This window comes from Esox lucius, chromosome 8, assembly GCF_011004845.1.
Source record: "Esox lucius isolate fEsoLuc1 chromosome 8, fEsoLuc1.pri, whole genome shotgun sequence".
NCBI classification, from domain to species: Eukaryota; Metazoa; Chordata; class Actinopteri; order Esociformes; family Esocidae; genus Esox; species Esox lucius.
Window position 1 is genome coordinate 16408630 of NC_047576.1, and position 14791 is coordinate 16423420.

The 14791-nt window shown below is 38.8% G+C and overlaps 1 protein-coding gene across 6 annotated transcripts in view; it reads left to right on the forward strand.

Moving 5' to 3' along the window:
- Nucleotides 1-7072: 7072 nt before the first annotated feature.
- atp11b (ATPase phospholipid transporting 11B (putative)) overlaps nt 7073-14791 on the forward strand; it is a 37069-nt gene continuing 29350 nt past the window's right edge. For 5 of the 6 annotated variants that reach the window (XM_034293911.1, XM_010896941.4, XM_034293908.1 and 2 more), the window contains exons 1-6: nt 7553-7579; nt 12265-12381; nt 12579-12668; nt 12981-13061; nt 13201-13308; nt 14539-14667. In XM_034293911.1, coding sequence (XP_034149802.1) covers nt 7553-7579; nt 12265-12381; nt 12579-12668; nt 12981-13061; nt 13201-13308; nt 14539-14667 — 552 coding nt within the window. Of the gene's footprint in view, nt 7580-12264; nt 12382-12578; nt 12669-12980; nt 13062-13200; nt 13309-14538; nt 14668-14791 lie in introns of all 6 variants that reach the window. The other variant, XM_034293907.1, reaches the window with a different exon arrangement.

Here is a 14791-nt window from a genome sequence, read left to right on the forward strand (position 1 = left end):
TAATATTATTAATTGAGAAATTAATTTAATGCCTATTACAATATGTTTTAAAAAACGAAATAAATGTTGAAAACGCGAAATAAATGTTGAATTGACTGAAACTGGCACGTGATTACTGTCACGTAAGCAACTCATAGACGTCAGCAACTTGCGGTCAGTGCTGACCTTTATGTTTACGCGTACTGGAAGCGGATCTACTCTGCAGAAATGATCAGTTGGGGCAATGGACAGGCGTATCAGAATTATGTATTTTTTTTATTAACGGTTTCAGCTTGTTTGCTACTGTAAATTATGAATCAGTGTTTCACACAACGTCTGTAAAAAAAAAGTCATGTTTTCGTCAAATAACGTTATGACTGTATATAATCAGCAGATGGCGATATCGGGTAGGTTGTGTACACAAAAAGTAGCATCGCAACTTTCACTTCTTCCCTCCAATTACTATATGCTGCTGTTTGGGTATCAAATAGAGTCAATACGCTTTGCATATATGCTGTACACTCCTCCATTGAGTTAGCTAGCTAGTTCAGTAGTACTGTACCTCTCACAGTAATTTTTACAATGAAATATAGATAATTTTGTATATGTACAATACGTACATATATTATAATGTAAAACCACAGTTAACTGTTATTATAGGAAATAAATAAATATATATTTACAGTGTATTTAAAGTACTATTCTGTCTTCCTACGTCAGAAATTATTATTATTCTGAAACATACAATCATTGTCATTCTAAGCATGATAGTAGTTATTGATATAATATCAAGAAAATATAACTGTTATCAATCAGTCAATCAATTTATTTATAAAGCCCTTTATATGTCAGCAGTTGTCACAAAGTGCTTTTACAAAACACCCAGCCTGAAACCCCACAAGGTGCCAGCAACAACAGTGTTGATGCACAGTGGCTGTCCAGAGTCTATAAACATAATCCAGGTCTGAAGCATAACCAGACGGGGTCAGTCCGGGGGGGCGGACGGACGGACGGACGACCAAGACCTCATGTCCTTCTAAGTTTTAACAGAGCAGGAGACAAGGAACATTTAGAGAGCGCATTCCTTCAATTAACAGGGATTTACAATGGAGAAGGAGAATTACCCTACTCCATGCTGAAGGGATGAGTCTTTAGTAGAAACTCAGTCTGGATCTTTAACATTAATAGGCAAATCATTCCAAAGTAGTGGAGCTCTATGGGAGAAAGCCCTGCCTCCAGTAGGTACAATTACAGTTACTAGGCCTGCATCTTGCGATCTTAAGTGTAGGTATGTATGGCTGGACCCATTTAGTGAGGTAAGGAGGAGCCAAGTCCATGTATTGTTTTATAGGTTAACAATAAAACCTTAAAATCAAAATAAATGTTATTTGTCTTCAGAAAGGCATTTAGTTGTTGGAAAACAGATTTTTCTGAGATTTTTTTTAATTTAAAAAACTTACAATGTCACTCCTACCACATTTCCATTGTTGCTGGTTTAGAACAGGACCCAGGTAAGATGGCTGCCAAATTGTTCCATTCTGATCAGCCAATCAAGTGTTCTATTATCTATAGCTGCAGCAATGATAAGTTACAAGCACAAATAATTTCTTACATATAAAGAAATCCCTCACAAAATATACAATTTCTCAATTGCATAGCAGAAGTGGATTTTTGATATCCTCTTAATTTGCGATTGCAAAGGTGAATCCTCCCTTCCCTAGAAAGAAACAGAAGTTGCCTAAATAAAGGTCACTGTGAATGTGCCTCAAACAACTTATCAGCTTCTGTCTATAATTGGCTACTTTTGGCCAGTGTTTTCCTTATCCTGTAAGTACATTTTAAGTCTGTAGCCCTATTTTGATATCAAATATCATGTACAACCCCGTTTCCAAAAATGTTGTGATGCTGTGTAAAATTTAATGCAAATCATTTAAACCCTATAGTCAATAGAAATCAGTACAAAGACAACATATCAAATGTTAAAGCTGAGACATGTTATTGTTTCTTGAGAAATATATGCCCGCTTTGAATTTGAAGCCAGCAACACATTTCAAAAAAGCTGGGACAGGGGCAACAAAAGAATGGAAAAGTTGTGTAACGGTAAAAAAAACCTGGTGGAACATCTCACAACTAATTAAGTTAATTGGAAACAGGTCAGTAACATGATAGGGTATAAAAAGAGCATCCCAGAGAAGATGAGTCTTTCTGAAGTGAGGATGGGGAGGGGTTCACCACTCTATGAAACACAGGGCAGGCAAATAGTGCAACAATTTAAGAATACAAATGTTCAATGTAAAATTGCAAAGAGTTTGGGGATCTTGTCATTTACAGTACATAATGTCATTAAAAGATTCAGGGAATCCAGAAAAATCTCTACACAAGGGACAAGGCCGAAAACCAATATGGGACCGCCGTGACCTTTGGGCCCTCAGATGACACTGCATTAAAAACAGACACGATTCTGTAGTGGAAATTACTGCATGGACTCAGGAATACTTCCAAAAACCATTGACTGTGAACACAGTACATTGCTGCATCCACAAATGCAAGTTATATCTCTGCCAGCCTAAGGCACACCTGTGCAATAATCATGCTGTCTAATCAGCATCTTGATATGCCACACCTGTGAGGTGGATGGATTATCTCAGCAAAGGAAAAGTGCTCACTAACACATATTTAGACAGATTTGTGAACAATATTTTAGAGAAATAGGCCTTTTGTGTACATAGAGAAAGTCTTAGATCTTTGAGTTCTGTTCATGATAAATGGGGGCAAAAACAAAAGTGTAATTTTTTTCAGTGTATTTTTCCAAAAACAATAACATTTCTCAGTTTCAACATGTGATATTCTGTCTTTGTACTATTTTCAATTAAATATAGGGATAAATAATCTGCACCCATCATTGCATTCTGTTTTTATTTGTATTTTATGCAACGTCCCAACTGTATTCAAAAACTTAAAAAAGCTGCCAAAAAAAATAAAAAAAAAGATTCACACAAATATTTCAATGTGACAGATTTAAGATTAGGCAATAATTGTCAATGATCTGTGTAGAAAATCACCATATCATTACCCTAAGTCTGATTTAATGCCTAATCCTGTTCACTCAGTTCTAAGGTTCTTAAGGGAACAGAGACACATGTTCCTGGGAGTCTATCTATCAGGAATAGAGGGGCATAATATTTTGTAGCTTAAACTGTAAAGATTGTAATAAGCAAGAAAACCAAATACATTTGTATCTGACTGGAAGTGTGCTGAAACATTTTAATATATTTTCAGTTTGGCCTTCTAACTTAGGGTGTGTGGTAAATTCTGCCCTTTTAGGTTAAACTATTAAAAGGTCTAACCTAAACTTGTAGCCACAGTTGTAGAAGGAGAATGAGATACCAATCTGTTTAATACAACAACATGTAGCGGCTACCAGAGGTTACTCCTGCCACCCCTACTATATGTTTTATTTCTATCACGCAATTGCAATTTCAAATCAGGCATGGGGGAGAGACCCATAGTTTGAGAAATGCTGTTGTAAGCAGCCTATTGACAAGGTTTGGTAACAAACCATGCTTCAAATTTGTTTCCCTAGAACTGTTTCTAGCAATTGTGGCACAGATCCCATTGAAGTCCAGGTACCAATATTATATATAATGATATAAATCATCAGTAAGTACCATAAGCTCAACAAAGTCAATTATACACGATTTGTGAAAAATTATAATATTGATACTATGACTTAAATCATGTGTTGCTCAAATATTACGCAATCATGGAACAGATACTATTCTTTTTCATACATAATGTTCACATAAGTTACCTTTTAAACTCCATAATCGATACTTTAAAAAAGTGATTGGTCAAATTGCCCGAGGACAACCATCTTAGAGACACGCTCCCATTGCATTTTGACGAGGTGGAGCCTCTGAGGGATTTGTTTATGAGGTGAATGCCTTTTCTGGCAGACTGAAAATAAGTAGAGCAATGAGTAGTGTTCTGTTTTCACGGCATAGTGATTGCTCTTATCACTTTCTGCCTTTCAATTAAAATTATAATATTGAATTAATGGATTAGAACGAAGATGTTGTATGTTTCTGGAAATGCACATGCTTTCTTGGTTACAACATGACCGCGCAGCACAGATTACTGTTTCAGAAGGATGTTGTTTTTCCCTCTCTGCTTTTGCCAGATGGTGTGGCCAGCCATGGCATGATTTAAGCTGAGCAAGATTAAGGCCATGTTCCCCTGCTCAGATGGTTTATTCCACCTTCACATGCTCCATGCCTGCAGTTGTTGCCTACGTGTAACATCCTAATTTATCTACAGTAAAAAAAAAAACGAGCCACAAGGTTGTGGAACCATTACTGTAGTTTTAAGAATAAAGTATTTATGTAAGATGAGAGGAAAATTTACAAAATATGGTTTCATTTTAAATTGTTCAACCAATATTGATGAGAATACCCTCAAATTCAAGCGGACAGTCTACACATTAACCCCACTGACATTTTATAGTTCAATATAAATATTGCTGGAATACAGAGCCCAAGTAAATCGTTACTGTCCAAAAACGTTTGCCTCTTGTCGTTCACTACTATATACCAATATGTCTACATATTCTAACTTAGATCCTCCAGGGTGAGGATATTTGGGGCCAGGCAAGTTGACCAGGTTATTTTCTTAGGCTTCATCTTTTTTGGGTTATTAAGATGTAGATGGAAGTCAAAGAATGCATGTAGAGATGTAATTAAAGTTCTGTTGTAAGGTGGAAAGTGGGAGGGTTGTTTGGAAGATAGTATCATCAGCATACAGCAAAGGTAAATAAGGGAGTTACCAGCATTAGCACATCATTAATACTATGTACAGAGAATAAGTCTTGCCCTAGAATCAAACCTTGAGTAACACCCATAGATACTGCCAAAGATGTACACTTCAGACATAGACATTTGAGACAATGTACTCAGTCTTAGAAAAAAAGGACATAACTGTCATCTGAGATCAATAGAAAACTGCTGCACAATACTACTTTTTGTCTTAAGCAAATATGATTTTGTTTAGGACCTTTGGATTCAACCATAACCATCTGTGAAGCCAGATTGCTTCCCAGAGAAAACAATGTGGGACTCATGATTCAATAACTTGACAGACTGAGCAGGATTGAGATAGGCCTATAACATTCAGGGACTAGCTTGCTGCGCCTTTGGAAAAGACTAAGGACGGCAGCAGAATCACAACTGCTAATGAGAATATTTTTAACAGGTTGGTTATAGTGGTGGAACTAATAGAGGAAAACGACCTTAGAAAAACATAGTCCATCTCTTTCAGACCAGCTGATTTGTGAAAGTCCAGATTAGCATCTTCTTCCCAAATTTTTCACCAGTACTTGTTGAAAGGAGAAATGTGGGGTTATCTGAGGGAGAAGTATACAGGGGTAGCAGTCCTGCCAGCAAGAGTAGGCAGAGCAGTTTCATGGCCAGTCCTGACAAAGTGACTGCTTAAGGTTTCAACAATTTTAGCTTTGTCAATAGAGGCTATGTTACATTTGTGTCTGGTAGGTAGCTGTGTTTTTTTTATTTTCCATGGATTTCACATTGTTCCAAAACCTTTAAGGGTAATAACTTCTGGTTTATAGAAGTGTGAATATAGGGATGTGTTGGAAAAGGTTCAACAATTGCAGGTGAAAAAAAGCGTTTGAAAGGCATGATATCTTCCCACAAACCACATTAGGAGCATTCTCCAAAATTATATTATATGTTTTCTATAGATGGAGACAAACTGAAAAAGCATGACTGGATACTAGATTAAACTAGATTCTGATTTCATTACAGAATAAAATGTTATCCTTGCATGAGCTTTTCTCAGTATTACAACACTGTATTTCTACCTGACACCTCATGGTTTGTGTTAGAGGCTCGATGACCTGAGTAGGAACATGCTGTGAATGTGCACATCCCAGTTTAATCCTTTTCTGGAGGTTAAATTAGGATAACACAGTGGGTAGGTTTTATAGTGCAGAGGCGTCTGTGTAGAAATAATATTTACTTGATGAACCCGTCCTCAGTGTATAAAAAGACATGATGTGGTTCACGTCATGTTTCTACATGTTTTTAGCAGTTTTGTCAAGCTAGCTTGTAATCCTACATGATTATACACAAATTGAATTATATTAATAATTTAATTTGTTTAGTCAATCTGTTAATTTTACTGACGCATGGGGACGCTGCAAAGCCTTTCCATTGAAATGAATGATATCGGGGCAACACGTCGTAAAACCTATCTTGCAGGATCTCTCTGTAAAATGTGCCACCATAAGGACAATCACAAAAGAGGAGCGTAACTTTGGACTTAAAATAAAAGTCATTCGAAGTGATAGAAATTGAACAATCTTGACATACTCTATAAATGATAGATAATACAACATAAATTCAATTAAAATGTCATAATTACTGAATTTTAACCCCAAGAAGTACAAAGGTGAATCACTTCAGAATTGCATTAGTACTATATATTGTACTAAAATGGGGTATATTTCAAATATTTAAAAAGATAATGTAACTGTCAAGCTTCCTTAAATTTAAAGATGACATTACTCGGGTTGGTCTCATCGCTGATGGCTATCAGTCAATATAAATGGTGGATAGATCGACCGACCAGGTGATGGCCTGGTGTGGTGAAAATTAACACAGTCATCCATGCAGGGGATGTTTGGCTTCATGAAAGATCCCTCACCTCTCCATCTTGATATTGAGGCATTCACCAAAAAGACACTTAAGCAGATGTAACATTTGTGGCAACTCCGGTGTGTTAATTGGACAGTCAATCCGCAATTCCTTCAAGTCTGGTTGGGGCCTGCGTCTGCCAGCTGCTATAGGTTTCCTCCGTCATTGCTTACCCCTCCCACTCCTTGTCTCCAGAAAGCACAGGGCAGCCAGTCAGTACAGTTTAATTATGTCAACAACTACAATTCTGCCACCTAAACACATTATTTCACCTAAATGTCACCCCCCCCCCCCCCCATAGGTATCAGTCGATGTGCACACTACATATTTTTGAATTGTTTCCACGTTACTGTCAAAGCGACTGGTACAACGCTAATATTTGTGCACTCTTCAGAATTGTAAACTGTTTGCTGCTGAATAGACTAATACGCAATTTAATTGGACAATACACATTTAAGTATCCTTTTATCATTGTTTTATATTGTCTATTCGTAATGCTTCCGATGTGTGTTTGGTTCATTCCAATGGATGACTTTTATTCTTAAAGGAAAACGCAAAGTCCACGATTGTGTCTCACCGTTATTGTGGCTTGTTTCACGTAGTTACCGACATCCGACGCGGTACTGTCTGTCAGTACAGTAGACGAGACAGACTTCGTTGGTGTTATATCAACAGGGCAACATGACTTCCATGTAATCTTAGAGATCACGTTTGATCACTTAATTACACAGCCTGGATGTTTTGTATAACGGACACAAGAACTTCTGTCTCCAAAAGGAAATATTTATGGCTTGGTACGGCTTTATGGGAGTAGCTAGCTAGCCAGCTAGCGAACGGCTGGCTACGTTTGAAGAAATTTTGCAAGGATGCTACGGTGGATACGGCAACAGCTGGTAAGTAAACTCTCATTGCTAACTAGTTAGCTAGTTGTATATCTATACTAACAAGTTTAGCGTTAATTTGGGAAAGTTTTTGATAAGTTGCTTATTTTGTAGAGTCGATAATACGCTGCGAAACCAAATGACTAGCATCTACACATTTCTACGATTCAGTAGTAATATTGTTTGTTCACCTAAAATTGGCGTAGCTAACACTGCTAGCCAGTAAGCTACTGTAGTGTAGCGATTCTGTGAAGCCGACGCTAGGGCCTACTTGTAAATTCTGACTTTAACTTAGTTCAAGTTCAAATAGCTAACTAGAACAGGTTGTTCTGTTATACAGAGTAGTGACATTGGTTGTTAACCGGTTTAACCATTAATAGTTACGCTTAAACCAACTAACTACTGACTGAAGCTACACGCTTATACAGTACTTAAGTTGGCATTGGGCAGTTCAGATATAGTGGCAACATTACAGTACCTGGAGTGTGTGGCAATGGTTAACTTTAAACTGATGCCAAATCCAGTAGTTAATGAACAGTCCACTTTGGCTAGCTACTGTATTGAACACACCCAGTGTTGTCGTTGAGTACTCGGTGTTATGTGGTGAGTCTTGCAACACCTTGGGTAGTAACTACATTAGTTATCTTCATCAGTACCTCATTATCTATCGTTCACCGGTTGTTTCAATAAGGCTCTGGCTAGAAGACCTAACTTCTTTCTTTTATGAATTTTATTGGATATTCAACTCAAAATTAATTTGAAATTGTTCCAGCAATTGATTTAAATTGGTATGCATGTGTCAGTAGTCTCGTATTTAATGGATAATGCCTTGAAAGATGGTGGCCTTTCTAAACCTTGTTTTCTCCCAGTTATTTCCTTTAAACCAGCTCAAAGTGCGCAACAGCCCACTTTGTGTAGATAGTCCTATTAGTTACTGAGGGGCCTTTTCTCATTTAACTACATGTCTGTCCTCTATCCTCATCATTTCCTGCTCCATCTTCTGTCCTCCAAAAGACACCTTTTTATATAGGATATTCATATGTATACTATTGATTATTAAAATACTTCAACAAATAAAAAAAATCACACATTGGTTATTAAAAGTTACAAGTAATGTTATACTGTATGTCATTATTATTATTATAACATCCACAACCATTATGAATGTTCCCGCTAATGTATTATGCATTATACCTATCACATCCACAGTGGTTATGGATTTTACAGCTAATTTGGGATACATCAGAATACATCACATTCACAAGGTTTATGGATGTTACAGATATAACAATGGTAAAAAAGCATATTCTCAAATAAATAGAAACCAATTACACGTTATGTAAAACCTTGAGAAAAGTTGGCTTTGCGGAGAACGTTTCAAGACGATCAAAAGTAAGGGGCCTGCCGTAGCCTACACAAATACTTAACTTAATTAAGATTTACAGCAATTGCTTATTTCTGTCCGGGCTCTATATTGGCTAAAATTTATGCAGTATCCTACATACACTAGTAAAATAGAGAATTCTGCACTCCAAATTATAGATGTGCATTTAACATTTATTTGGGTATGTTTTGGTTGACCTTGTTTAAATTGCCCACTATTATATTGTTTTCTTTTTGAAAGTTTAGATTTTTTGTCAGGATTCTAAATTCCGCATATGGCTCATTGTCTGCTCCCTGCAGTAAGTGGAATGCAGCCAACTGCTTAGCCTACAGTTCTTCATGAATACTTGCATACAGAATACCGGAAGTATGTAATGCGGTCTGCGCAGTAAGGGGAATGTGACAATGATCAGATGCGAAAGGACCCTTTCAGGGAAGACAAGCAGCCGAATAGCTTCTCTGTGTGATTTTGTCCATTTGAATACACCACAAAATATTGTTTTGTCATACAATGAGCTGAATTTTCTCATAGAACGCTACTGTCACTGACCAAACCTAATCCTCTATAAATCAGGTTAATAAGACATTACATAGTGTTCTTGTCAAGTGGCGGCGGATGAATGATGATACAAAATGCCCAGCCTCCCAGCGGATGTGAGCTGACCTTTTTGGATCTGTTACCAGGATAGCGTAGCAAGGAAGCAGAGGGAACTATGCCAACAATCCTATTCCAGCTGCTGTTACCTGCACGCACTCATTTTTAGTCCTCGCTTCATTAGCTTCTCACTGATCAGATGTCGCTCACAGCTGTTTCGACACAACAAGCTCTTCCAATATGAATTACATGTTTATTCAGATGGCTGCTTTTGAAATGACTGCCTCGTTCTTCATCCTGGGAGTCAGCTACATATTAGGTCAGAATGAGGAGTAATGGTTTATCGGAGACCGCATGCCATCTAAAGTGTTTTATATCCCAGGATCTACACCTAATATAATGACTGCCAGAGTGTTCTACTGAGGGATAGAAAAATATATTGAAACCTCTTTCTGTCTTTTAGATTTTGGCCTGTGTCAAACATGAAAGATGTGTTGTTGGAAAATCACATACAGACAAGCCTACTGTCGGTTAATTTTTCTGTCAACACAAAGTCAGTAATGAAGGCAAAACTAGCTTATCGGAGTCAGTTTACTGAGTCCTCACTCACATTGAATCCTGAAATGGACAAATGGAACAAAATTTTACAAAACTGGGAGCCACAAACTGCAAGGTTGGTTGTTGGCTGCTTTTCCTTCACTCTGCAGTCCAACTTATCCCAAACAATCTGAATTGGGTTGAGGTCAGGTGCATGTGAAGACCAGGTCATCTGATGTTGCACAATCACTCTCATTAATCGTCAGATAGCTCTTATGCAGCCTAGTTGTGTATTTTTGGTAATTGTCCTGTTGAAAAACGAATGATTGTTCCACAAGCCCGATGGAATGGCATATCACTGTGGTAGCCATGCTGGTTGAATGTGCATAGAATTCTAAATAAATCACAGGTACTGTAATTTTCAAAGCACCCCCATACCATCACATGTCCACCTCCATGCTTTCTGGTGGGAACCCTGCATGCAGAGATCATCCGTTTCACTCGCTCTACATCTTGCAAAAACATGTCAGTTGGAACCAAAAATCTTAAATTTGGACTAATTCGGACCAAAGGACAGATTCCATCGGTCTAATGTCCATTTCTTGTGTTTCTTGTCCCAAGCAAGTCTTGTCTAATTTTTGGTGTCCTTTTAGTTATGGTTTCTTTGCAGCAATGACAATTAAGGCCTGTTTCACACAGTCTCCGTTGAATACTGAATGTTGGGATGTGTTGGTTACTTGAACTTTGAAGTATTTATTTGGGCTGCAATTTGAGGTGCAGTTAATTGCGGATTTCTGAGGCTGGTAACTAACTTTTTGTTAATCACACAGATCGTTGTCCAAATCTACCTAAAATCATGTCATTGCCACATTTCCATTGGATACCTGGATATTTTGGCAACAACTGTACAACAAAAATGGATGGCTGGCTCCCAGTGACAAGGCGGGATTTTACATTGAAAGAAAAATCACCCACATCCTTGTTGCTGCTCCATGTTATATTTTTTCATTGCAAGACCTGTTACGATACTTTTTGTGACACAAACCACAAAGTGATTTCATATGTACGTTTACAACATTTGTTGAAACTGGAAACATGCGTTGCACCTACTTCACTGATCTAGTGAGCACTGATTAAACTCTGCCCAAGCAGGGTACTTAATTTTCTTGATTATGGTTAAGTAGTCACCCAATTTATAGGTTCCTACCCCTATTTCTCTTTTTCTCTTTAATGCAGACTTTCCTAGGCTTCACATATAGGGAAGCCTGGTTTACAACAAGGCAGGCCAAACCTAACAACAGAAAACAATGATGTCAGAACAAGGAGTTACAAATACTGGTTACACAAGAATTTCCCGAAACTATCAACCTGCCTGCCTGGTTAAACTCTATCTCCTTTGTGACCTTGTCAGCTCACCCCCTTGAAAGTTTGCACAGCAGCATGTTATTGTACACATCACCTACTACTCAAGCTAGTGAGCACAGATAAGGACCTTTTGATTACTGAACTTGACAAAGATTTTGAGTGCTTGAGGGTATGCAGCACAGATCATGCTGAGATGTTTTTGCCTTAGTGACGTCAACAGGGCTTGTGTGTGTGTGTGTGTGTGTGTGTGCGTGCGTTTGTGTTGTGCAAATAACAGCCTGTTGAGGGCATGGTGTGTCTAATTGAATGCATGTGTTGCTGTATTGCCTCAATGGTATGGCCCATCTCACTCATTAAAGAGCAGCTGAGGAGCTAAGAAGAGTCAACAGTTCATGAATATAATGCATTGGACACTGGTAGAAATCAGCTGTTTCGTATAGTGGTTGAAATAATGATTGTCTACCTGGCCGTCAAGGGAGAGAGTAATTAAATTATTATTGCATCATTTGATGTCTATGCTGCTGGCTTCCTGTGCACATATACTGCTACAGCCTCCAACCTAATGCCCTTTTTTCTTAAAAACTGGGGGTGTTTCAGAGCCATGTAATTACATGCATGTCAGGATGGGACGCTGGACTATCACATCTGTGTACTATGATTTGTTCTTTAAAGGAACAGCACATTTAAAAATCGTAGGGCTGTTTTAAACTTTTCTACTGGTCAGTCTCTAGAGTGGGCATTGGTCCTGATTTAGTGATTGGTGTTTAACCTGTCGCTCACACACAGCGCTTTCTCTCTCTTTCTCTACCCCCTGAAGGGCTTTGACCCTCCCCATCAAAGTGACACCAGAACGGTTTACATTGCAAACCGCTTCCCTCAGCATGGCCATTATGTTCCTCAGCGGTTTGCAGACAACAGAATTATATCATCCAAGGTAAGGCAGATGTGCCAAATCCTTAGATGTCTGTGATTAAAATCTCAGTATTCAGTTACTCAAACCAAAATGTTGAAGTTACTCAAACCATTGTATTGTTAAAGTAACTCAAGCAAAATGTTAATGTTACTCAAACCATAGTAGTCTGTGTCAAACAGCTAACACCCTGATGTTCCTCATCCTTTTCCCTCCTACAGTACACCATTTGGAATTTTGTTCCCAAGAATTTGTTTGAACAGTTCAGAAGAATAGCCAATTTTTATTTTCTCATCATATTCCTGGTCCAGGTAAGGGTTTGGCATTGTTTCCAACTGTTGCTGGCTTAAATACATTCTAAATTCTATTCAATGACCCTGGGTTGCTGTGTGCTCTTCAGCATGATGTGCCTGGAGGTCCCTAGCAGCTAAACATCAGTATGCATCAGGCTACACTTACAGGCCACGCTTCAGTCTATTCAGATACAATGAACCTACATTTATGGTTTCATTAAGCTTAGCTAATGGCATCTACTCTCAAATGGCCTGTGCACTTTCAGGTTATATGAGGAAGCAGCATTGACTACTGTTCTCTTTTGACATAGTCTATTTGATTTTTTTCAGCTAATGATAGATACCCCCACTTCCCCTGTTACCAGTGGACTTCCTCTGTTCTTCGTTATCACAGTAACTGCCATCAAACAGGTGAGAGCAGTGTTGTATTTATTTATCAACAGGCAATCCAGGAAATGAAATGTGACTTTTGATTATACTCTTTTTGTCTACATGTCAAAGTGTCTGGATGGTTCAATCTCATTCCTTCCTTCCCTCCCCCTACACTTAGGGCTATGAGGACTGGCTGAGGCACAAGGCGGACAATGAAGTGAACGGGGCGCCTGTGTTTGTGGTGCGCAGCGGCAGCCTAGTGCAGACTCGCTCCAAGAACATCCGAGTGAGTCACCTCACATTCAGAATGACTTCTGTTGTGAACCGCGAACACACTGTGTTGAAGATTTGTCAGTAGAGTCATTTTGCAAGTAATATAAAGCTGAGGTCCCATCCACATTCTCTGGTCTCAGACGTTAAAACGATGTGCCTTATTGTTGGTTAGCTGCTCACCAGTGTGTGTGAAATGTTATCACTTTGGTTATTGAATTTTATGTACCACTTGGTTCGAAGCCTGAATGCTGTTGGGCTAAAACCTGTGGTGTATGTAAGCAATAAGGGCCGAAGGGATGTGGTATATCGCGGATACAGACACAATTATAGAGCAGTAAAAAAAAGTGATGTGATGTCACATACCAAACCTCTCGTTCCTTATTGCTTACATATACTACTGCTATTGCCAATCGTCCTTCTGGATTCAGTGTATCTGGTTCATAAGCAAGCAGTAAGGCACTAGGGGTGGTGGTATATGGCACATATACTATGGCTAAGAGCTGTTCTTAAGCACAAAGCATTGTGGAGTGCCTGGACCAAGCGCTTAGCCAGTGTAATCCATAACTAAAGAAACGCTCTGCTTATCTTGCTGCCACCTGGCAGTTAGTGGTGGGTAATCATTTGGAATGAGCTGGCACTTTTAATCAAACTGGAAGTCATGGGGGATCGCGTAATATAAACAATGCCCATCACTACTAGCTGGTACCACTAAAACTCCTGGGAAGGATGGATTTGAGAGCCCATTGGCTAACTTTGTTTCATGGGTGAATCATGTTCCAGTTCCTGCTTTCTGCTGCGGAGAAAAAAGAAAATGTTGTCATAATTTCTCTTTTTCTTTTTAAACCAGGCTTAAATGCATTTTGTCTTTTCTTCTTCTTATAAGGCAGGCTGGAAAAAATGCTTACAGTTTCTATAGCTGAAAGTGTTCATAAACTGACCAAATAATGTGTATGCAATTGCTGCTGCAGTTTTGTGGAGCCCAGTTGGTAGAGCAGGGCGCTGCATGGGTGGTGGGTTCACTTCCCACTAAGGGACCAGTAGGTATTGTATGCACCCACTACTGTAAGAAACTCTAGATCAGATGCAGATTGAATGCAGCACTTCATGTGTGAAAACTGTGCTAATTTAGAAACCTTGCACGGGGGCGTTCACTGATTAACTACACTAAATGATTGGGTGATTGGGGAGATCAGGGGAGATTTTCTCCTGATTCTTTTGTCACATGTCTGTGCTGTCTGCTCAGGTTGGGGATATAGTTCGAGTGGCCAAAGATGAGACGTTCCCAGTAGACCTAGTCCTGTTATCGTCGGACCGAATCGAGGGAACATGTCACATCACCACCACCAGCCTGGATGGAGAGACTAATCTGAAGGTTGGTTTTTTAATCTCCTTGCTCTGCTCTCGCTTTCTTATTCCCCGTGAGCCTTAAAAGGATTAGCTTCCCCTGTCACTGGGGTAGGAAAAACTGCTCTTTTTATGTCCCGTCTCTGTTCCAT